The sequence below is a fragment of the Mauremys mutica genome, chromosome 12 (genome assembly GCF_020497125.1).
Source record: "Mauremys mutica isolate MM-2020 ecotype Southern chromosome 12, ASM2049712v1, whole genome shotgun sequence".
Taxonomy (NCBI): domain Eukaryota; kingdom Metazoa; phylum Chordata; order Testudines; family Geoemydidae; genus Mauremys; species Mauremys mutica.
In genome coordinates, this window is record NC_059083.1 from 43,358,312 (window position 1) to 43,383,630 (window position 25,319).

The 25,319-nt window shown below is 51.0% G+C and overlaps 1 protein-coding gene across 1 annotated transcript in view; it reads right to left on the reverse strand.

Moving 5' to 3' along the window:
• LOC123345969 (butyrophilin subfamily 1 member A1-like) overlaps nt 1-14,371 on the reverse strand; it is a 33,832-nt gene extending 19,461 nt beyond the window's left edge. Inside the window, exons 1-3 of the mRNA XM_044983108.1 lie at nt 14,266-14,371; nt 12,365-12,712; nt 2,313-2,594 (exon numbers count right to left, since the gene is read on the reverse strand). Coding sequence (XP_044839043.1) covers nt 2,313-2,594; nt 12,365-12,712; nt 14,266-14,371 — 736 coding nt within the window. The remainder of the gene's footprint in view (nt 1-2,312; nt 2,595-12,364; nt 12,713-14,265) is intronic.
• Nucleotides 14,372-25,319: the final 10,948 nt, after the last annotated feature.

Below are 25,319 nucleotides of genomic sequence, written 5' to 3' on the forward strand. Positions count from 1 at the left end.
TACTCCTGCTGGAAGGCTGCAGTGTATCATGACTTTATTTCTTAGAATCCAGAATCTGAATACACAAGAACCCCAGAACAGAGAGGGCTGCGTCTCCCTAAGGCAGCAGGCACAACTCACCCACCTTGCTCTATGGCGGCTCGTCTATAGGCACAGTTAGTGCGTGGCAGGCTGGGGTGTAAATCCACTGTGCACTGGCCTGGTGCGCACTAACTGGCTGTGTGCACCCTGCTGCACTGCACTAAAAGTTCCCTGGTGCACTTTGATCTGTTCCCATTTTAAAGCAGGGTAGATCAAAGCACAGCATGGAATTTTTAGTGCATGTAGCAGGGTCCAGCCCAGGCCTGCACACAGGGCCGGCTCTAACATTTCTGCTGCCCCAAGCAAAAAAAAAGAGCGCCGCCCAACCCCTCCCCGAGCGTTGCGCCGCGCTGCCCAAGTCCCCGCCCCCACGCAGCGCCGCATCGCAGCGCCCAAGTTCCCGCCCTCCCCGAGCGCCGCCTGTCCAAACCAAAAACAACAAAACCAAACCCCGATCGCCGCCCCCTCCCAAGGTGCCGCCCCAAACACGTGCTTGGTAGGCTGGTGCCTAGAGCCGGCCCTGCCTGCACAACATGTGGCCCGCGGGCTGCATGTGGCCCGCGTGGGCTCACTGTGCGGTCCGCGGGGTGAGTAGGCAAGTGTTGTGGCGGCGGGGGGGGAACAAGCCAATGGCTGGCTGGCCGGCTGGCTGCCTGGTGGGTGGGATGGTGAAGAGGCCAGTGGCAGGCTGGGGAGTGAGGACAAGCCTGCAGGCAGTGGCGGGGGGGCCGGCGAGCCGGCGGCAGGGGAAGGAAGGGGCTGAGGAGGCGAGCGGGCAGGCAGTGGCGGGGGGGGCAGGTGAGCCTGGGGCAGCAGCAGAAGATAAGAGGCCAGCGGTGGGCAGGCAGGTGAGCTGGCAGCGGGGGAGGGGGGCTGAGGAGGCGAGCGAGCAGGCAGTGGCGGAAGGTGAGCTGGTGGTGGGGGAGGGGGACTGAGGAGGCGAGCAGGCAGGCAGTGGCGGGGGGGCAGGTGAGCCTGTGGCAGGGGAGGGAGGGGGCTGAGGAGGCAAGCAGGCAGGCAGTGGCAGGGGGGCCGGTGAGCCAGCGGCATGGGGGGGGGCTGAGGAGGCGAGCGGTGAGTTGGTGGCTGACCTGTTCCACTGATTTTGTCTCATAAAATTTGGTCCTTTTTGCTGCTTTTCTCTGGGCTGGGGGCTGTCCCAATGCTGCAGCGAGGGTGATCCCAAAGGAAGGTGCTGGCTTCTAACCCCAGAGGCCCTCAGCATGTCTGCTCATCTCTAGTCTGCCCACTTGACAAGTGTGATTGTCCTTGGTCTGGCTCCCAGCCCCTCTCCAAGGGGTGCAGCTCTCTGGAGCTGCTGCCTTCCACGCCTTCCTCAGTCACACCTCGTTCATTCAAGAGGGCAACTGATTACAAAGTTGGGGGAAGATCTTATTCTACTTCTGGCAAAAAGACATTTTTCTTTTACCTTAATTATCCTACCTTAGGGGCCCCCTATAACATATTACCAAGGTTCAATACAAAGTCATATAAAAGTTATACAAAAATGCATAATGCAGAGATTTATCTGCAACTGCATTGACTGACTGCTGTGTGCAGTAATATAGTCATCCCTGGGTCTTTGAATGAGGCTTTATACTGGGGTGGGGAGCGGGTGGGCAAGCGGCAGGTGGGCAAAGAGGCGAGCAGTGAGCCAGCAGAGGTTCTAGGGGCGGGCATGGGGGTTTCTGGCAGGGGAAGGAGGAAATGAAAGGAGGTGAGTGGGGGACTGACTAGGAGGGATGCAGCAAGCCAGCGGGGGGTTAGGGGGAGAAGAGGGGTGTGATGGTGGGGCCAAGCGGGGGGGGGTTGTGTTGTGTTTCCGGGGGGCTGGGTGGTGCTGGGGTGTGTATGTGTTTCAGCGGCACTGGGGTGGGGTTCGGTGAGGCTGGGGGGTTTCGACCCTCAGTTGTTTTCTTTGGAGTAATATGGCCATCAGTGCTTTATGAGTTGTGCAGGCCTGATGCAGCCCAAGCTCAGACATCTATACCACAATTTAACAGGCTCTTAGCCTGAGGCCCTTAGCCTGAGCCAGCTGGCCTGGGTCACCAGCAGGTTTTGAATTGCAGTGTAGTCATAGCCAAAGAGAACTGAGGTTGTTCAGGACTTTCCAAGACGTGCTCAGCACATTGAAGGTTCAGGCCAATAAACAGGCGACACAATGATAAATATTCTCTGCCCACATCTGCAGCATCTCAATCTATCCATGTGTGGCTGGGACAGGCACTGACCTGCTATGGAAATCGCTGACTCTCTCTCCTGGTTGAGTCGGGGGGTTCTGACAGAGCAGGACACTTTCTGGTTGGACTCTTCAGTTAGAACAATGGCAATCTCTGCTTGAAACAGGCCATTGGCCTCTGGGGATATTTTTTCAGAGGTTGATGGTAAGAGCTGCCCCTGGAGATCTCTCCACTGAGCTTCGGGCTCTGGGTACCATCCAGCTGATCGATACACCACCCGAATCCCTCCGTCCTGATGTCCCTCCACAGAGATGGCAGGAGCAGAGCCCAAACCTACAGAAGAAATAAATGAACTTGTGACAATCCTACCGTGCCCAGTAATGAGCCAAACGTTTTATTACACAGTTATCAAATGACATTTCCTATTAAACTGAGAACTGAATGTGAGTCCATGGATATGGTTGATTAGTTAAACTGGCCAGATTCCAATTTGATAGACTTAATCTTAATGTCAGGGCTGTTCTATGCAGAAACTTGCTCCAGTTTCGTTAAAGTGTTTTTTTTTAAACCAGTGCAAACCCCTGTGTGACATTCTTATATCAAGAAGGAATCGCCTCAAGCTTTTAATTAATATAAGCCATTTCCAAACCATTTAAGAGTGTCCATATAGGGTTTTGCACTACTTCATTGTAACCAGTTCATGTGTATGTATAGACCAGAGGTGGGCACTGCGGGACCATTCTGCCCGGCCTCTGAGCTCCTGGCCTGGAAGGCTAGCCCCCAGCCCCTCCCCCACTATTCCCACTCCTCTGCAGCCTCAGCTCACTGCACTACAGGTGTGACGACACGTTTAGCAACCCTCCCGTTTTGCAACTAGGTGCAGTTTCCGCCAGGCAATGTAACCATCTGAGCTCCTGCTCAAGATTTGCTGCCGCCTGGTCCATGGGGTTGCAAATCAGGAGGGATGGGATCTGTGGTCAAAAACACTCACGATCTGCTTCCTCCTGGCTAATGTGCCAAATTGATAGGTCTGTCCTGGCAGCCCCCTCACTGCGATTTGCCCCCCTTGATCCTTTTAAACCACCCCAAAGAGAAGGCAGCAAATTGTAAGTAGAAGTGAGGGCAGAGAGAGGGCAGCGGCGACAGCGAAGGTTACTGGGCATGCTCAGTTTGGGTGAGCATGCTCAGTGCACCCAAAGTAGGGAATCGGGAGCGGGATTTGTTTGCGTCGTTACACCGGCACAATACTCTGGGCAGAGGGGCTGTGAGCTCCTGGGGCAGCGCAGTTGCAGAGCCACAGTGCTCTGTGCTGCGCGGTGCATGGCTGGCTCCAGCTGGGCAGCACGGTGCCTGTCCTGGTGCATCTGCACCACCAGCCACCGGTGCTCCAGGCAGCGCGGTAAGGGGGCAGGGAACGAGGGAGGGAGGTTGGATAGAGGGCAGGAGAATTCAGGGGTAGTGGTCAGGGGCCGAGGCGGTCAGAGGGCAGGGAACAGGGGTATTGGATGGGGCAGGGATCCCAGCGGGGGCAGTTAGGAAGGAGAGGGGGGGTTGGATGGGGTGGCGGGGAGCAGTTAGGGATGGGCGGTCTGTGGGTGGTCAGGGGACAGAGAGCAGGGGGCATGGATAGGGCAGGAGTTCCAGGGGGGCCATCAGGGAACAGGGGGGTTGGATGGGGCAGGAGTCCCAGAAGGGCCATCAGGGGGCAAGAAGCAGGAGGGGTCAGATAGGGGGTAGGGCTGGGCCATGCCTGGCTGTTTGGGGAGGCACAGCCTGTTGTGTATTTGGTTGTCATGGGTTTTGTTACTATGGCAACTGAGTTAGACTATTAAGGGATAGCTCAGCCGGTTTCAACCGGCTGAGTGAGCTCTCTGTATATCTGTAAATAAAATGGAGGTTTTGGTTAGCTGCCTGCTCTCTGGCCTCAAGTGATTGCTTCCTACACCGGCTGCCCCAAAGATATAACACTGGCGACGAGGGTGAGACTCCGGTGCTGCTCCAGTAACAGAAGGAAGTAGAAGTTAAGGTAAAGAACAAACAAACAAAAAAAGCTGCTTGTTTGCACTGACTGTGAAAGTGAAACTAAAAATCATGGCTATTCTGACCAGGCCCCTGGAGCCTTTTGATGAGAATACAGAGCAGTGGCATGTGTATACTGAGCGTTTTGAGCTTTTTGGTATTGCAAATGACATTACAGAAGCGAAGAAGGTGCCAATATTCTTAACTGTTGTAGGGGCTAAAACCTACTCTCTGCTACGCAGCTTACTACACCCTGTTAAGCCTGAGACTAAATCTTACAGTGACATTGTGGAAATCCTGGGGTCTCATTTCTCCCCAAAACCACTGGTAATTGCTGAAAGATATAGGTTCCACAAAAGAGACCAAAAGGAAGATGAAACAGTTGTACAATTTGTAGCCATTTTAAAAAAGCTAGCAGAACACTGTGCATTTAAGGAGATGTTAAATGATGCCCTGCGTGACAGGTTAGTGTGTGGCCTCTGCAGTGAAGCTATACGGAAGCGCCTACTGACAGAGGCTAAGCTTACATTACAGAAGGCTGTTGATATTGCTGTCTCCATGGAACTGGCTACAAGGGAGGCACAATACATCGGTGTATCCCCTAGGGTGCAAAAAGTGTCACAAGAACTGACCCACAAAACGGTGCAGAGTCAAGAATGTTACCTCTGTGGTAAGCTGGGTCACCAGGCATCAGAATGCTGGTGTAAGGACCTGGTGTGTCGACACTGTGGCAAAAAGGGACACATTGAGTATGCCTGTAAACAAAAGAAAAAGAGGCCTGTGGTCTGGCCGACAAAAAGAGGAACCTTGCATACCCTAGAGCAGACCCAGGATGATCAAGGTGACACCTCCTCACAAGAGGAAGTGCCACTGCATGTTTTGTCTTTGGCAGCGGGCTCACATGAATACTGGGTAACCCCCTTATTGGAGGGCAAACCTATACGCATGGAACTAGACACCGGTGCAGCTGTCTCGCTGGTTCCTGAGACTGTGTATAAGGAAAAGCTACAGCATCTTCCGCTTAAGGCAACAAAAACTGTTCTGAAGATGTATACAGGTGAAGCTGTGCCCATGTTGGACACTATTGATGTTAAGGTGGAGCTCAATGGACAGGCGGCTAAATTGCCACTGTTTGTGGTGAGAGGTGACTACCCAGCCTTAATGGGTAGGTCTTGGCTTGGGAAGATTCAGCTGAACTGGGCAGAAGTGCACCGGATGACTAAAGAAGAAACCAGTCTAACCCCTATACTAAGGAAACATGCTGCTGTTTTTGGAGATGATTTGGGAAGTATGAAGGGAATCACTGTGACATTGAACATTAAACCTGGCAGTCCACCAAAATATCTGAAAGCCCGAACTGTGCCATATGCCATCAGGCCAAAAGTTGAAGCAGACCTGGAGCGCCTGGTCACCAATGGAGTCCTAATACCAGTTACCCATAGCTCATGGGCCACTCCTATCGTTCCAATAGTGAAGAAAGATGTCTCTCTCCGGATTTGCGGTGATTTTAAAGTCACTGTCAACCCAGTGTTGTGTGCAGAGCAATACCCGCTTCCCCGCATCGATGACCTCTTCGCAGGCCTGGCTGGGGGACAAAAGTTCAGTAAGATTGATCTGAGTCAAGCATATTTACAGATGCACGTCGATGAAAAGTCCCAAGAGCTGTTGACTATTGTGACTCATAAGGGGCTTTATCGATACTGTCGCCTACCCTTCGGAATCACATCGGCTCCCGCCCTGTTCCAGAGGGCTATGGACCAGATCTTGTGTGGCTTGTCAGGAGTTGAGTGCTATCTGGATGATATCCTGGTCACTGGAAGAAATGAAGAGGATCACTTAAAGAATTTAGAGGCTACCCTACAAAGACTGGAAGAGTATGGCCTACGAGTTCGCAAAAACAAGTGTGAATTCTTCAAGCCCTCTGTTGAATATTTGGGACACATCATCGATTCTGCAGGTCTTCATAAGGCCCCTGCAAAAGTTAAAGCTATTGTGGAGGCTCCCCGACCTCGAAATGTAAGCCAGCTGCGCTCGTTTCTAGGACTCCTGAACTATTATGGAAAGTTCATCTCACAGTTAGGCACACTGCTAAAACCACTTCATGAGCTCCTTGGGCAGAACAAGGCCTGGAAGTGGACTGAAGCCTGTGATGTTGCATTTAACAAAGCTAAGGATGCATTGTTAAATTCTGAAGTTCTAACGCACTTTGATCCATCCTTACCCCTGCAATTGGCCTGCGATGCTTCCCCTTATGGAGTGGGAGCGGTCGTGTCACACATTATGCCTTCGGGAGAAGAAAGACCTATTGCTTTTGCTTCACGCACTCTAAGCAAAGCAGAAACTAACTACGCCCAAATCGAACGTGAGGCATTAGGAATTGTTTTTGGAATTAGGAAGTTTCATCAGTACCGGTTTGGGCGAAAGTTTGCTCTTCTTACAGACCATCGACCTCTGACATCAATTTTTGGACCCTACACAGGCATTCCCCCATTAGCTGCTAGTCGTATGCAACGTTGGGCATTGATACTTTCTGCACACACATATGAAATCAAATATCGGAAATCCACTCTGCACGGCAATGCAGATGGCCTCTCAAGGTTGCCTTTACCGGTCAAACATCAAGATAGTGCCCAAAAGGAAATCTTCTACTTTGAACAGGTAGAGAATACACCCATCACTGCTACTCAGATAAAGAAGGCAACCCGCATAGACCCAGTATTATCCCAAGTTATGGACCTGGTGATGCATGGAAAATCTCGACAAACCTCTCCGGTCTCACCCGACCTTGTTCCCTACATGTCCAGGCGGACGGAGTTATCGGTCCAATCTGGTTGTTTGTTGTGGGGGAGGCGTGTCATAATTCCACCACCCCTGAGATCACAGATGTTAGAACAGCTACATTCCGGTCACTGTGGAATAGTGCGCATGAAGGAAATTGCACGAAGCTATTTTTGGTGGCCTAGATTGGACAGTGCTATTGAAGAGAAGGCAAAAGCTTGTATGTCATGTCAGGGTGTCAGAAATGCACCCCAGTGGGCACCCCTACACCCATGGGACTGGCCTGAAAACCCGTGGCAACGTATTCATGTTGACTTTGCTGGCCCCCTTGAAGGAAGCATGTTCTTGGTGGCAGTAGATGCCCATTCTAAATGGCCAGAAGTCTCTATAATGCAGTCCACTACTGCAGAGAGTACTATCCAAAAACTATGAGGACTCTTTAGTCGTTTTGGTCTGCCAGAACAACTTGTGAGCGACAACGGACCGCAGTTCGTCTCTCAGGAGTTTCAAAATTTTATGAAGGCAAATGGGATACACCACATCACGTCAGCACCATATCATCCGTCCGCCAACGGATTAGCTGAAAGATTTGTGCAGACAATGAAAAACGCTTTGAAATCAGCAAGGGGACAACACTCCATTCAAAAGCGTCTGGATACCTTCTTACTTTCCTATAGAAACACACCTCATGCTACGACCCAGGCTTCCCCAGCCTTTCTAATGATGGGACGACAGCTGCGCACTTGCTTTGATCTGCTGAAACCTTCTGAACCCAGACAAACTGTGCAACGTCAGCAGCAATATCAAGTCATCAGACGGGCACCCAGAGCAAAAGACCGAACCTTTAGCCCAGGACAGCCAGTTTTGGCTCGGAATTATACTTCCAGAGCTAAATGGCTCCCGGCCACAGTCATCACTCAAACAGGACCTGTTTCCTATACAGTCCGGACTGCAGAGAATCTTACCTGGCGGCAACATGTAGATCAGCTGTTGCCAGGTCATGCCAGTCTTCAGGACGCATCTGCAGTTGAGGGGTCTGACTTCACCCCTCCTGGTGTGACACCGAATCATGAGTCACCTGTTCCTGACTGTTCTCCTCCATTACTGCCGGCAGCTGAGATACCCCTTTGCCCAGCACGAGCTGATACCACCTCCTCACCTATTCGTGCTGCGGACCCTGAGCCCCTAGTACTTTCAGGTGCAACAACACCAGAAGTTCGCCGTAATCCACCTAGAGACAGAAGGCCTCCTCATCGGCTGGATCTTTAGTTAGGGCGAACCCACGGTTATGGGGCAAAATAATCCCCAGGGTTTAGCCGGGAATGGAGGCAGTATACCCTCCTTCTCTAGTTTAGTGTGTGTTTTATTTAGGGGATGTTCTTATTAGGGGGGGAGGAATATGTTGTGTATTTGGTTGTCATGGGTTTTGTTACTATGGCAACTGAGTTAGACTATTAAGGGATAGCTCAGCCAGTTTCAACCGGCTGAGTGAGCTCTCTGTATATCTGTAAATAAAATGGAGGTTTTGGTTAGCTGCCTGCTCTCTGGCCTCAAGTGATTGCTTCCTACACCGGCTGCCCCAAAGATATAACACAGCCTTCCCTAACTGGTCCTCCATACAATTTCTGAAACCCGATGCTGCCCTCAGGCCAGAAAGTTTGCCCGTCCCTGGTATAGACAAACATTAAATTAATTCACTACCAAAACACTTTGTTACTGGGTAGTTCAGGTTGCCTCGGCTGTGCCTTGTACCCTTCCAGAGCACAGAAGTTGGCAGCAGAAAACTGGACTCCTCAGAGCCAGGAAACACACCCACAAAATACAGACATTAGATAACAAATAAATGCAGGGTTAAGGTATTGCCTTCTGCCCCAGATCACACTTTTACTGATGAGCTAAACTGAAATAAAATTATCTTAATCTGAATGATCTTAATCCGGCCGGTGGGAGCAGCGACCCAGTGGGGGTGGCAAGCAGGAGCAGCGAGCAGGCAGCCAGTGGGAGCAGCGAGCAGGCAGCTGGCAGGAGTAGTGGGCAGGTGGGAGCAGAGAACAGTTGGCCAAAAGAAGCAGTGGGCAGGTGGTCCGCAGGGGCGGCCAATGGGAGCAGTAAGCAGGCGGCCAGTGAGACCAGCAGGCAGGCAGCCAGGTGGCCCGCGGTTGCATTTCCCCCACAACCACTCTGCTCATGGCAGGAGCAGAATGCACACAGATGTACCTATGAACTCTGGGTCTGTGCTGACCAGGCACAACAACTGTAAGTGGTGGTTAAACGAGGGGCACACTACAAGAACTTGGTTGTTGGACTCAAGAACCTGAAGCAAAGGACACTGCCCAGCACACTCTGCGGAGGGTGTCTTGCTGATGCTTTTGTGTTTATGAATATCACTTGTGCTGTTTTCTCAGATTAATGCTAGGTTACTTTTATTAAAGAAACTATTTCTAGCTCAGACTCTGTGCTTGCGAGAGGGGAAGAATTGCCTCTTAGAAGTGCCCAGAGGGTAGAGTGAAATTTTCCCACCTTACTAGGTGGGGGCTGAAGCGGTTTTGTTTATATTGTTGAAAAGGAGCCCCCTGGATATTGAACCCAGCCCTTCTTGCTGCCCACTCCAGCGGGCAGAAGGGCTACATTATTATAGCGCTTTTTGACTATCAGTGTAACTTTTGTCAACAAAAGTTGGCAGTGTAGACAAGGCCTATTTCAAGGTGGGTGGATTTTTTTGTTGTTTTGATTTTGTTTTTCCTTTTTGAGCTGTAATCGGTATCCAGGAGATAATTCAGAACGTGCTGAAACTATATTTGAAAAGAAAATAAATTATACCTGCAAACACTCACTGGGAGGGGTGATGGGGATGGAGGAAGAGATGGGAACAGGGGTTGGGTCTGCAGCAAGGAATGTGGGTATTATGGGGCGTGGGATAAATTGGAATGGGTGGAAGGGGAGGAAAAAAGGGTTGGAGCCTCCTCAGGTAAGAGAAAGGAGCGGGATGGGAAGGATTTGATATTGTGAGGGGTGACAGTAAAAGTTGTGGGTTTAGGGGCAGGGAGTCCTGTCAGCCCCAAATTCTCCGCTTTCCTGATCTGGGGAGCCCTACTCTTTTGCAGGGTTCTGAATTCCTTTTTCTTCCCACTATATGTCCTGGGATCTGGGAGACCCTGTCACTCTTGGGGTGTCTAACCCCCTCATGTAATCTGTGATCATGGGGGAGTGGGGGCTGAATGTGGTGAAAATGTAAATGCCTGAAGCACAGGAAATGAATAGTTATAATACATATCACCCGTGTGTGGGGTTGCCAGAGTGTGTGTGGGGGGGAGGAAGGAGAGTTGGACTGGGTGGGCCTGCAACATGGCTGGGGTCCTGGGGAAGTCTGGCTGGACCAGGGGCAGGGGGCCCAGCTAGGTCTGGTAGTTGGGGTGAGGAGCCCAGCTCAGTGTGTAGCTCAGGCTACATAACTGAGGGAGTGTCTGGCCCACCAGTCAGCTGCTGCCTGTGATGTGGGCACCCAGAAACGCAGGGCAGAGGGGAGCTACATGTTGTGAGGGATGGTGGAGAAGGAGACAGACACATGAGTCTCCTCTCAAATGCTTAAAGTAGCTGCTGTGTAATAAAACTGTCCAGGTGTTGGGGCAGGGACCTGGGATGAGATTTCTCTCACCAGCCCTGTTACCAGCTACCCACTGCAAACACTGCAAAGCACGACCATTATCCCCACTGCACTGTCACAGAACATACAGGGGGGAGGGGCAGTGAGCAACCACGGAGCAACTGAGTGGCCTAACAGAGAGTTCCCAGGACTGGGACTATTCCTCGCTCTGCCACTGAGCTGCTGGGTGACCCTGGGCAACTCACTTCTCTCCTCTGTGCCTCAGTTTCCCATCTGTAAAATGGGGATAATGATGTAAAGTTCTTTCAGGTCTACTAATGGAAAAGCATCATACTATGCTTTTGGTTATTACCTAGGCCCTGTCGTGTAGCAACTGCAAACCTAGGTGAGAACTACAATCACCTAAATGGCCACTAGCTTCTACAACAAACATTTCCCTTTCTGTTAAAAAAAAAACACAACTAGAAAATTCACTGACAAAACCTTCGCTAGCACAGAGTTCAGGCTGTCTGATGATATTATCTTCTGCCCTTTCATATCACAGTGACAGCTCTGAGACCCTGTTCCCACTACACTCTCCACTGGTCAGTACAGCTAAACTGAAAACAGGGAATGCAGCTGCACTGCAGGCAGATACATGCTGCAATTCAAATCAGTGGAGCACAGCACAAACAATGCCACCTTCCCATAATCCTTCCTCATGTCCATTCACTGACAAAAAACTTAGGGTAGGTCTATACTATCGCAGTAAGTCAACTTCAGGTATGCAACTCCAGCTACATGAATAATATTTATTATTATTCAGTCTCCCATTGACTTACTTTACTCTTCTCATAGGGGGTAGAGTACATGGGTTGACTGGAGAGTGATCTGCAGTCGATTTGGCAAGTCTTCGCTAGACCTGCTAAATCGACTGCCGATGCATCGATCTCCACTCTGTTGATCCGGGTTGTAGTGTAGATGTAGCCTTAGTTACCTCCAGGCAACCTTTACTCTGTACTGTCTCATGCACTTCCAGAACACTGAGTTCAGCAATACTCAGACCTCTAAAATGAGGAAATCCATCGGGAAGGTAAACATCCAAACAACCTTAACTCTGCCCCTTTGGAGCTGGCAATAACCACTGGGAATTGGTTGCGTGCACTAAAGCTGCATCCACTATGCTTGGTGTAGCTGTAATGACCAGTGGAGGGATTATTTGGAGCTTATTGGAATTTCTCATTCTCCCACTCTTAGACCAGGCTCTGGACTACAGGGTCTTGTGTATCAACCACTGTTACCCTGAAGGGGCCAGGCACAAGCCGAGATCAATCCCAGCTGATGGCATCAGTTTGGGGAGGATCAGCCATTGTTTCCCCTTGTGTGCACAAAATAATTGTAATAACCACAACATGTTAATGTCACTTGACTGCTTAAGGGTGTTAGTGTGTCTCATTAACGCCTTGGTCCAATGCTCTCAAATTTGGGCCACTAACCCCACCCCAGAGACCAATGAGTCACAGCAATTTTCAAGAAAAATGAATATGGGTTTTAGAGAACTTATTAAAAAACAGATATTAAAACAGCAAACTAGAATCAACCTTATCCAGAGCAGAGCTGCTGACCCACTATAATGAAAAAAATTGTGTAATCTCACAATGAACCTTCTGACTCTACTTATTACCCTGTTGAAGACGTTAAAACGTCAGAACAAGGTACTGACCTGCCACCTGTACTTCCAATATAGCATCTTCATAAGAGACATTGGACTGAAAAAAACACTTATACCGTCCATCATCGGAGGGTCGGATACTGCGTATTCTCAGGGAAACTCTCCCATTGGTGATGTCGTCTTTCAAGAGCTCAGTTCTTCCTCGATATTCCGGCATCTGCTCCCCATACTGATCCTGCCCATCACGGTACAGGTGCACAGCTGCAGAGAACTGGGATCGGAACCATCTCAGCTCCATGTTCTCAGCACTCATCCTGGGGGAGAGGTGGCAGGGCAGGAAGGCCTCCCCACCTAGAGAGGCAGTGATTGGATGGTCAGGTCCAGTCACTGTGAATTTTGCTGTGAAATGTACAATGAAAAAAGGAAATTAAATTGGCGAGGGGCTGGGGTTTGGCATTAATTCAGCAGTAAGATACAGAGTAATAGAACACCCTGCGTTAGAAGTGAAAGACCATTTAAAGACAAAAGCTTGACGGAGCATAAACCAATCAAAGGTCTGAACACGTTACACTTGTCCCAAAAAATTCTCATCTGGCACATGGGACTCTCTGGTAGATTCCAAAGTCTTTCAAACCTTTCTCTAAGGGTTTGTCCTCTTGGTTAACAGGTCCTGTCACTTTGCAGCCCAAGATCTCGGGCCTCTGGTCAGTTCAAATCCAGCTTTTATACCAAACATCTTTGTTCTCTTGGGCTTCTGGGACCTGGTCTAACTCAGTTTATGCAACTCTCCCTAGGGGTGGTACTTCTCTGGAGCTGTTACCTGTCCCTCAAGTAATTAACCCCCATGGTTTGCAAATTCTGAAGGAGATGGGGTAACCCTCCCCCATGGCATAGATTACAATCCCGAGCCCACAAATATACATATAACATGTACCATTGATAAAGGGGACACAAATAAACAGAACATTCATAAAGTGAATTTGATAGTCCCCAAAATGCCGCACGTGGCTGCAATATCTGTCACACAGAGTTCGCATGTGAGTGTTATACGCTGTCCCTATTATCTCTGAATAAAGCTCTAACTTCTCATAGGCACCCTGGGGCCTGGTTCTCTGATACACCAAGGCCTTTTCGTGCTGCTCCAGCCCAGGGGCCTCTTCATCTGTAGTAGGGGTGGTGTAAAGGCTGACAAGGTGTAAAGATATGAAAACAGATCATCACTATGCAGGCAATGGCTTTAAAGGTAATGTCAGGGATCAGAAGGCAGATAGAAAAGTGCAGGAAACAGAGAACTGGTCACTGTGGAACTGCACAGAATGTGGACAGAGAGAGCTGGTTAAATTAACAGGATGGAAACCACAGCAGGGGGGAACCAAAATGCCCAAGTAGCTGTGGAGCCAGCCCCAGGGGTGGGTGGGACAATATAAGGGGTTCACTTAAGGCACAGAATGAAGAAACCAGCAAATATCCTCACATCCTCACTGTGAGATGAGGTCTAGCTCTGAGCCCTAGTCAGAGGTGCCTAGTGCAGCATGAATGACTTGTGGATTGTTACGTCTAAATCGGAGAGTCTAGGATTCAGGACTCCTTCGTGACTGAAGAACCTGATTTGTGATGTATACGGTCTGTCAGCGCAGTGTATAGGAATTGGATAGTGTCCTTTTAAATAGTTTGCGAGCCCTGTAGTGGTGCTCACTGTGTTCTGTGTTTTAGAAGCTGCCAGAAATCAGCCAGAGCAGTAGGGTGGATGTATTGTCTCGGCCTGACAAGATGGTACATAGATAGTAACTATGGTCAGTGGGGACCCAGGTGTAGCCTGTGATTTCTCCACGTTGCTGGTTGTAGGCAGGTTGAGCAGACGTGGTTTACAAGACAAGGCAGTGATGCGAGGTGGATGGTGATGACCAGCAATAGCAACAGCAGCAAACCAGCGAGGAAGCTGGAGCTCCTACCTGACGCCAGACTGTGAACCTGTAGAGCGAGGCAGAGAGTGATGTAGCCGGGCAGAGCGGAGCTCACTGTGGTGCCAGGGGAGAACGAGGGAACCTTCCCCGTCATCGTAGCTGGGTCTGGGGAACAGCAGAAATAACAAACCAGACAGCGAGTGAGTGGGATGCAGTGACAGTGCCAGGTTGTCTGACTTTCATAGCCCTGGTCCATGGATCAGTTACATTTACATTAGCCCACTTCCCAATAATCATAGACTAAGTTCAAAGGGGACCATTAGATCATCTAGTCTATGTGTGCCACAGGCCAAAGACTCTCACCCATTTACCCCTGTACTGAGCCCAAACTTGTGTTTGACTGAAGCATCTTCCAGAAAGTCACCAAGTCTTTGTCTGAAGAGAGCAAGAGATGGAGAATTCACCATTTCCCTGGGTAGTTTGTTCCAGTGATTAACCACCGTCAATGGTACAATTCTGTGCCTTATTTCGAATTAGAATTAGAATTTGTCCAGTTTTAACTTGCAGCCATTGGTTCTTGTTATGTCTTTCTCCACTGTATTAAAGAGCCCTTTAGTACCGTGTATTTTCTCCATGAAGGTGTGACAGGTGGGTAATTTTACTTAAATATTTTTATGAACAAGCAGTAGGTCTCTGTACTGATTCCCCCAAAGCAGCAACGATTCCAAGGATAAGCATTGCTTCTCTCGCTGCGACGTAGCCAAACAGGCTAGGTGTCTGAGATGTAGAGCCACTCGGACTGTCTGGGCTGGAATCAACCCATATCAATGGAGGATCTTGGAAAGACAATGGGAAGCCTCAATGATTAAGCATCAACTCCTACACCAAGTTTCTTCCCCACACCTCTCTGCAGGGAAGAGGAGCCATAGCCCAGAGCTGGAGCACAAAGGGCGAAGGTGTCAGGGGTCTGTGTTAAGGGACTGGGCTAACAGAGACATAGGAACTCACTTGGGACGAAGGCCTGGTCTACACTAGGCGTTTAAACCGGTTTTAGGAGCGTTAAACCGATTTAACGCCGCACCTGTCCACACTACGAGGCCCTTTATATCAATATAAAGGGCTCTTTAAACCGGTTTCTGTACTCCTCCCTGACAAGAGGAGTAGCACTAATATCGGTATTAACATATCGGATTAGGGTTAGTGTGGCCGCAAATCGACGGTATTGGCCTCCGGGCGGTATCCCACAGTGCACCACTGTGACCGCTCTGGACAGCAATCTGAACTTGGATGCACTGGCCAGGCACACAGGAAAAGCCCCGCGAACTTTTGAAATTCATTTCCTGCTTTCCCAGCATGGAGAGCTCATCAGCACAGGTGACCACGCAGAGCTCATCTGCACAGGTAACAATGCAGTCTCCTGAGAATCGAAAAAGAGCTCCAGCATGGACTACACGGGAGGTACTGGATCTGATCACTGTATGGGGAGAGGATTCAGTGCTAACAGAACTGCGTTCAAAAAGATGAAGTGAAAAAGTATTTGAAAGAATTTCCAAGGCTATGATGGAAAAAGGCCACAGCAGGGACTCAGTGCAGTGCAGAGTGAAAGTTAAGGAGCTCAGACAAGCCTACCAGAAAACCAAAGAAGCAAACGGAAAGTCCAGTGCAGGGCCAAAAACATGCCGCTTCTACGCTGAGCTGCATGCAATTTTAGGGGGCTGTGCCACAACTACCCCACCGCTGTCCGTGGATTCCGAGGTGGGGGTTGTAATCTCAGCCATGGCTGAGGATTATGCGGACGGGGAAGATGAGGAGGAGGAAGAGGAGGACAACCTTGCAGAAAGCACACAGCACTCCGTTATCCCCAACAGCCAGGAGCTTTTTTTGACCCAGACGGAATTACCCGCCCAGCCCTCCCAAGCCACTATCCTAGACAATGAAGCCATGGAAGGGACCTCTGGTGAGTGTACCTTTGTAAATATCAAACATTGTTTTTTAAGCAAGCGTTTTTTAATGATTGATTTGCCCTGAGGACTTGGGATGCATTCGCAGCCAGTAAAGTTACTTAGAAAAGTTTGTTAATATGTCTGGGGATTGAGCGGAAATCCTCTAGGGACATCTCCATGAAGCGCTCCTGGAGGTACTCCAAAAGCCTTTGCAGAAGGTTTCTGGGCAAGGCAGCCTTGTTCCGTCCACCATGGTAGGACACTTTACCACGCCATGCATGTAGCAAGTAATCAGGTATCATTGCATGGCAAAGCATAGCTGCGTATGGTCCCGGCGATTGCTGGCATTCAAGAAACATCCATTCTTTATCTCGCTGTGTTATCCTCAGCACAGTGATATCGTTCAGGGTAACCGGGTTGAAAATCAGGAATTTAATTAAGGGGACAGAGATGGCCATTTTCCTACTGGGTTCGTGGACTGCAGCTTAAAAAAAATCCTTTCTTGCTCGTAGCCAAGCGGGGGGAGGGGAGGATTGAAATACCGATGAGCTTTTTCGCGTTTGGTTCTCAGGGATCTTCCCAGCTAACAGCCACGCGGTGGGGGTGAGGGAAGGGGGGTGATTAGCAGCTTTCATGGTACCAGCCATGCGGTGGGGGGAGGGGTAAAGCACCGCAGAAGCCGAAAGACAGTGGCTTACCATGGCCGCATGCAAGCTGAATTCTGATGCCCGGACCTGTGTCTGTGAGATCTGTAACACCAGAGCCGCAGGCACTCAATATTGATGCAAAATGCGACCTTGTAGTGAAATCACATGTGCTATGTAAGGTGAATAGTACTGTTCACTGTGAAAGAGTATAGCCATTGTTCTGTAAAATGTATCTTTTTTAAATACTTCTCTCCCTTTTTTCCCTCCCTCATGCAGCTGCAAATTTTTCAAGCCTGCCTACTCCATCCCAAAGGCTAGCTCAGATAAGGCGGAGGAAAAAGAAGACGTGAGATGAAATGTTCTTGGATATAATGGAAGTAACCCGCAAGGAAAGAGCTCATCTGAATGAGTGGAAGGAGGTGGTATCAAATTACGGGAAAGATGCCAGTGAACGTGAGGACAGGAGGGACACCCGAGATCAGAGGTGGCGGCAGGAAGATCAGCAGTGGCGGGATGCAACTCTGGGGCTGCTGCGTGATCAAACTGACATGCTCCGGCATCTGGTGGAGCTTCAGGAACGGCAGCAGGATCACAGAGTGCCGCTGCAGCCCCTGTATAACCACCCTCACCCCTCACCATGTTCCATAGCCTCCTCACCCAGACATGTAAGAACGCGTGGGGGGAGGCTCCGTGCACCCGCCCACTCCACCCCCGTGGACAGCCCAACCAGAAGGCTGTCATTACTGTGAAATGTTTTTAGTGGGCTTTTCCATCCCTCCTATCCTCCTCCCAAACCACACCCGGGCTACCTTCTCAGTGCCCCCTGCCCTTTTTATAATGAATTAATAAAGAATACATGATTTTTAAACTATAGTGACTTTATTTCCATAAGTAAGCTGTAATCGAAGGGGGAGGGTGGGTTGCTTACAGGGAATTAGTCAATCAAGGGGGGTGGGGGTTCATCAAGGAGAAACAAACACAACAGTCACACTCTACCCTGGCCAGTGATGAAGCTCGTTTTCAAAGCTTCTCTGATGCGCACCGCTTCCTGGTGTGCTCTTCTAATCTCCCTGGTGTCTGGCTGCGCGTAATCAGCGGCCAGGTGATTTGCCTCAGCCTCCCACCCCGCCATAAAGGTCTCCCCCTTATTCTCGCAGAGATTGTGGATCACACAGTAAGCACCAATAACAAAGGGGACATTGGTTTGGCTGAGGTCTGAGCGAGTCAGTAATGTGCGCCAGCGCGCCTTTAAACGGCCAAAGGCACATTCTACCACCATTCTGCACTTGCTCAGCCTGTAGTTGAACAGCTCCTGACCAGTGTCCAGGCTGCCTGTGTATGGCTTCATGAGCCATGGCATCAAGGGGTAGGCTGGGTCCCCCAGGATAATGACAGGCATTTCAACATCCCCAACTGTTATTTTCTGGTCTGGGAAGTAATTCCCTTGCTGCAGCCGTTTAAACAGAGTAGTGCTTTTGAAGACACGAGCGTCATGAACCCTTCCCGGCCATCCCACGTGGATGTTGGTGAAATGTCCCTTGTGATCCACCAGTGCTTGCAGCACCATTGAAAAGTACCCCTTGCGGTTTACGTACTGGGTGCCCTGGTGCTCCAGTGCCAAGATAGGGATATCGGTTCCATCTATTGCCTCACCACAGTTAGGGAATCCCATTGCAGCAAAGCCATCCACTATGGCCTGCACATTTCCCAGAGTCACAACCTTTCATAGCAGCAGCTTAATGATTGCTTTGGCTACTAGCATTACAGCAGCCCCCACAGTAGATTTTCCAACTCCAAATTGATTCCCGACTGACCGGTAGCTGTCTGGCATTGCAAGCTTCCACAGGGCTATCGCCACTCGCTTCTCTACTGTGAGGGCTGCTCTCATCTTGGTATTCTGGCGTTTGAGGGCAGGGGAAAGCAAGTCACAAAGTTCCATGAAAGTGCCTTACGCATGTGAAAGTTTCGCAGCCTGCAAAACTATGCAGTCCCACCAGTCTGTGCTTGTTTCCTGGGCCCAAAATCGGCGTTCAATGGCTAGAACCTGCCCCATTACCAGCAGGATCTCCAAAGTGCAGGGGCCCATGGTTTGAGAGAATTCTGTGTCCATGTCCTCATCACTCTCATCGCCGTGCTGCCATAGCCGCCTCCTCCTCACCTGGCTTTGCAGGTCCTGGTTCAGCATAGACTGTATGAGAATGCGCGAGGTGTTTAAAACGTCCACAATTGCGGTATTGAGATGAACAGGGTCCATGCTTGCTGTGCTATGGCGTCTGCACAGTTCACCCAGGAAAAAAGGTGTGAAACGGTTGTCTGCTGCTTTCACGGAGGGAGGGGTGAGGCTGTACTCAGAACCACCTGCGACAATGATTTTTGCCCCATCAGGCACTGGTACCTCAACCCAGAATTCCAAGGGGTGGGGGAGACTGCAGGAACTATGGGATAGCTACTGGATAGCTACCCACAGTGCAACACTCCAGAAATCGACGCTAGCCTCGGACAATGGACGCACACCGCCGAATTAATGTGCGTTGTGTGGCTGCGTGCACTCGACTTTATATAATCTGTTTTACAAAACCGGTTTCTGTAAAATCAGAATAATCCTGTAGTGTAGACGTACCCATAGACTCATAGACTCTGAGGTCAGACGGGACCATTATGATCATCAAGTCTGACCTCCTGCACAACGCAGGCCACAGAATCCTACCCATCCACTTCTATAACAAACCCCTAACTTATGTCTGAGTTATTGAAGTCCTCAAATTATGGTTTGAAGACCTCAAGCTGCAGAGAATCCTCCAGCAAGTGACTCATGCCCCATGCTGCAGAGGAAGGCAAAAAACCTTCAAGGCCTCTGCCAATCTGCCCTAGAGGAAAATTCCTTCCCGACCCCAAATATGGAGATCAGTTAAACCCTGAGCATGTGGGCAAGACTGACCCGCCAGCACCCAGGAAAGAATTCTCTGCAGTAACTCAGATCCCGTCCCATCTAACATCCCATCACAGACCACTGGGCATACTTACCTGCTGATAATCAAAGATCAATTGCCAAAATTAGGCTATCTCATCATACCATCCCTTCCATAAACTTATCAAGCTTAGTCTTAAAGCCAGATATGTCTTTTGCCACCACTACTCCTCTTGGAAGGCTGTTCCAGAACTTCACTCCTCTAATGGTTAGAAACCTTCATCTGATTTCAAGTCTAAACTTCCTAGTGTCAAGTTTATACCCATTTGTTCTTGTGTCCACATTGGTACTAAGCTTAAATAATTCCTCTCCCTCCCTGATATTAATCCCTCTGATATATTTATAAAGAGCAATCATATCCCCTCTCAACCTTCTTTTGGTTAGGCTTCTACTCCTAGCAAAAAGACATTTTTCTTCTACTTTAACTATCCTTAGGGGCTATAACATTATACTGTTGGTGTCACTAGGCCCACTCTAGGTAACTCGGTGGGGGGGGGGTGGAAGACCACAAGTGTCGATGAAGCCCCCCTGCTCTAGGCCTAAGTAAACCAAGACCCCATGATGAACTTTAACCAACCTAAGTGGCTGCAAAACAGACTGTGTAACAGTCAGCTTACAGCTCAAGGCAGTCTGAAAGCAGTAGTGATAAGAAAAGTCTACATGCCCCTGTGAAGGACACAATAACAAGTCTCAGAGAGTTTGCTAACAAGCTGCGAATGTTACAGCCAAGGATTGCTTACTGTAGCTGCTGGGGGGGGGGGGCGGGAGGAAAGGGGAAGGGAAGGGGGGGAAGAAAGGGGGAGAATCTAAGCTGAAGCAAACGCCTTGAGTATAAGAAGGGAAAGCTGCTTGTATCTGCGCGCTTGATTTGAGACGTATTAGCCTCCTTGCACCCACTTTGAGATCTTAAATAAACTTTGTCTGCTTCTCCACCCTGGTGTGTTCATTGGCGTGAAGCACACAGGGCAACGAACCCCGCTGTTGCCCCCTCGGGCCCTCTGTGCCGGCAACAATACCAAGGCTTAACACAAAGTTTTCTATACGTTTTTCTACATAGGGATCTGATACAAAGTTCCTATATCAAAGGACTTGATACAAAGTTGTATGAAAATAGCTTAATTCAGGGTTATATGAAGAGGCATAATACAAAGTCATATGAAAGTCAGAGGTTATATATGGATAGGCTTAATACAAGGTTATATAGAGAGGCATAATACAAAGTCATATGAAAGTTGTGTGAAGATGCTTAATACAGAGATTTATCTACAGGGTTCATTTGGGTTGGGGTCCAGGTGAAGGTGGTTGGAGCTCAGTGGGGAGGGTGTCTGGGGGGGCTCATCGGGGTGGTACAGATGCAGGGCAGGTGGGGCTTGTCAGGGTGAGGGTTTGATGGCCCTGCTTAACAGGGGAGCCCCAGCTGCTGCCAAGGGGATCCGCATGCTGGGTCCCGTTTCCCCTATCCCAGGGATCGGTAACCTTCAGCACGCGGCCCATCATGGTAAGCCCCCTGGCGGGATGGGCCAGTTTGCATCCGCAGGTTCAGCCGATCTCGGCTCCCACTGGCTGTGGTTTGCTGCTCCAGGCCAATGGGGGCTGCAAGAAGCTGCGGCCAGCACATCCCTCATCCTGCAGCCCCCCATTGGCCTGGAGCGGCGAACTGTGGCCAGTGGGAGTCGCGATTGGCTGAACCTGGGGACGCGGCCAGTAAACTAGGGTGACCAGATGTTCCGATAAAATTGGGACCCTCCCAATATTTAGGTATTTGTCCCGCGTCCTGACTGATCTTCGGTCGGGATGCAATTTGTCCCAATATTTTGCTCCACCGGCCGATTTTTGGTTTTTGGCTCCGCTGGCAGCACTCGGGTTTTTTTTTTTGTTTTTTGCATCCAGATCCCCCACTGAGCTGCCTGCAACCAGACCACCCCCCACAGAAGCCTCTTAATCCCCCCCCACAGAAACTCCCCCCCCCCCCCCATGTGTCCCAATATTTACTTCCTCTCATCTGGTCACCCTCAAGTAAACAAACCAGCTCGGCGGCCGCATGTCGAAGGTTGCCGATCCCTGCCCTATTCCCTTCTCTTCCCCATCCCATGCCCCTTCCTCACCACTCCATCTCCATCCCATCCCACCCACTTTCTTCCCCTTGCCTCTTTCTCCCTGCCCCCGCTTCCCCTATCCCCCTCTGTTCCCCATCCCATGCCCCTTCCTCACCACTCCATCTCCTCCCCATCCCACCCCGTTCCTTCCCCACTGCCTCTGTCCCCCCGCCCTGCCTGCCCCACCACGGGCACTCACTGTTGTACAAGATGAAGGATGGCTCCCAGCACACAGAAGGGAGCTCAACCAGCACTAGGACCCAGAAGGTGGTGTCCAGCTGCAAAGTCCCCTGAGCTGAGCAGCACCTTTTTTCAGCCTGGCTGTGCAGCTCTGCAGTCAGAGTAGGTCTGTTCATTCCACCCCCCTCCCCAAAGCCCCTCCCCTGCCTCTTCTCTGCCTCCTCTCCCCAGGTGAGCATGCTGTGGCCCGCCCTCCTGCCAGCAGAGAGCTGATTGGCGGCAGGGAAAGGGAGGGCAGGAACAGAGCAAGCTGTGAGAGGAGGCAGGGGAAGGGGAGTTTGGCTGCATTACTGCAGCAGGAGCCTCAGTACCAGGAGCACCAAGTTTCTGACCCCCTGAAGGAGAGAGCCAGGGGCAGAGAAGGGTGGCCCTGGCCAGGGCCCCCCTGGAGTGTGGGCCCAGCACATGGCGCCAGTGGCTCCATGGCAAATCCGCTACTGCTTGAGGGGGTGTCAGTCACCAACTCGTGGTGGAAATCTGGCTCCTCTAGCTGCACTAGGGGATTGGGGGATACAGCAACATTGGGGGGGTGCAGTGAACAGGGGCAAACTCAAACAGGGGAGGGGTACAAGCGCATGGGAGGGGGCATGGGCACACAAGGGGAGGGGCTAATAAGGGGGAGGGGGGCTGCAGGGGGAGAGGAACAACCAGGCTGGGAGTGGGGCAGAGGAAACAAGGGGCTGGCTTCAGGCTGGGGCGGGACAGTCAAGGCTGCAGAGGGAAACGGGCGGGGCAGACAAACTAAATGAAGCTGGGGCTGGGGAGGGGCAAAGGCTGGAGGGGTAAATGGGGCAGGCAGCAAGGGGTAAAGCTGGGGGGCCAGTTGCAAAGGGGGAGGGGTGCGTCCACGAGCACTTGCACTTAAAGTCAATGTTCAGCTGGCTGCTGCTGCAGGCCCAAAGGGTGGAAACGGGCGTGGCAAGCCAGGCGAGCAGCGCAGTCTCAGAGGCTGGAGCTCAAGGTAGATGGAGACAGCCAGTGGGGGTAGCGGAGGGGACAGCAGTGATGGTGGGGGCAATGGGGGACAGGAATGGACCGGGGGCAGGCTCCATGCCACACCCACGGTGTCTCCACAAACACAGTCGAGACCCCCACCACAAGAGCACAGTTCGAAAATTGCTCAGTCCTTAAGTGCCCCCCTCCATGGTGGTCTTCAGAGCCTCTGTGCATTCCCCCAGCAGCAGGCGGTCCTCTTCTCCTCCTCCTCGGGGCTCCAGCAGCAAACACAGCAGCAAACACAGCAGCTCCAGGTGGCGGTCTGGTGGCCAGGCAGGAGGGACCCCGCTCAGATGGTGGTGGTGGTGTCCTCAGCAACAAGGGCTGGAGCTGGGGTCCCTCACTCCCCTCCTTGGGGAGCAGCCCCCCCCCACCCCTCAAAGGACTGTAGTTGGAATAACAACAGTAGCAGCCCTCTCTCTCCCTCCCTCTACAGCAGAGTAGTCTTATTGGTAGCCAGGAAGCTGCCATAGGACCTCCCCCAGCCTAAGCGGCAGATCCACAGGAAATGGATAACCAAGAAATTCCGGGGGACAACAAATGAAATAACAGGGACAGGAGTGTGGCCAAAAGGCTAAATGAAAGGAACCTGATGGGGACACCGAGCGGAGAACCCCAGACAACGCCCATTGCTCCTCGAAGGCGTCAAGGGAGCCAGTGGATGCCACCCAGAGGAACTCTGCCCAGATGCGTGAATGGACTGAGGAGTGGAAATAGGCCCCACAGTCACAGAAAAACCCGTCGGCCAACCTCCTCTCCCTGGTTTTGTAGATGGCCAGTTTGGCCAGGACCAAGAGGAGGTTGACAAGGAGGTCCTGTGATTTAGTGGGGCCTCGGATGGGGCGTGCGTCAATGAACAGATGAGGGGAAAAGTGCAACCAAAAATGTAATAATATATCTAAGAGGAGCCAGAATAGGGGCTGCAACCTGGTGCACTACAGATAAACATGCGCCAGGGTTTCCCTCACACCACAGAAGGGACAAGTGTCCGGGATAGGGGTAAACAGGTCTAAGTACACACCCATGCTCACGGCCCCATGGAGGAGCTGCCAACTGATATCCCCGGCAGGCCTCGGAAGCAGGGTAGAGTATAGGCTGGCCCAATGGGGTTTCTCACCCTCGAGAGGCGGCAGGAGGTCCCGCGACTTTGTGTTGGGGCGGGACGCGAGGGTGAGGAAGTGAACGGTATGGTGCATGAGTGTGTACAGATGTTTCCTTGGCGCGGTCTGGAAGTGAACCGGCTGCAAATCGTGCAGCTGGCTCATGGTGAAAGGGCGGGTGGGCCGGTTGGGTCCACGGGGCAGGGGCCCGATGAAAAGGTCCACAGGCCAGGAGTGGAGGGTGGGACTCTCCAGTCACTTTAAATCCCAGCAGCTTTTCTTTCTCTTCCCCTCAGAATCTTCAAATGGGCCTGGATATTTTCCTGAAGAAACAGAAATGATTTGGGAGGTTTTATTTGGAGGGTTAAGAAGAGTCTAAAGCTGAATGTTTTTCCAATCAAACCCCCAGATTGGTTGGTTCTAATCACTTTGTGACATCAGGACCACCAAAGAGATGAAACCTTATTAATGGAGACTGGGAGTGTGTCATATTCAGACTTGTTAGCAAATCAGGTTCAAATTATTATTTTTTTGTAATTAGAGATCTCATTTGTAACCAAGCTTTATCAGTATTTATGAACTGATCAGTAGTGTAACGCATAACTCTGGAGTCACATGGGGGTGAATCAATAAACCTGTGTTTGAGAAAGTTTAATGAACAAAGTGATACAAATTCCAAAAGCCACCAAGGTTTAAATATAGGCTGGGATTTCAGCCCTGAAGCCCTGGGGGCTGCACTGGTTGGACAGAGCTGGTCTAACCACCAGGGCAAACCCCATGAGATGTGGGAGGCCATTCATCTGGTTTGAAGCTGTGCAGTCCCAGTGTTTTGGAGCGCTGTCCCTGTCTGGTGGGGACCCAGCACTGGGTGTGGCTCTGTCCAGTGAAAATGAGAGAGAGGAGGAAACAGCTGGATTTACACGTTATGTGCCCCTGGCAGGGTCCCCACACTGCCCCCGGTGGCTGAGCAGTTGAAGGGTCCTCGGCGCCAAGCTCCCTCCTCCTGCCTGCAGGGACTCGGTGCTCCAGGTCCCCTGCTGCCCTCAGCGACTGGGAGCTGTGGAGGACCCCCACCACCCACAGCGGCTCGGAGCTCCTAGCCCCCACAGGAA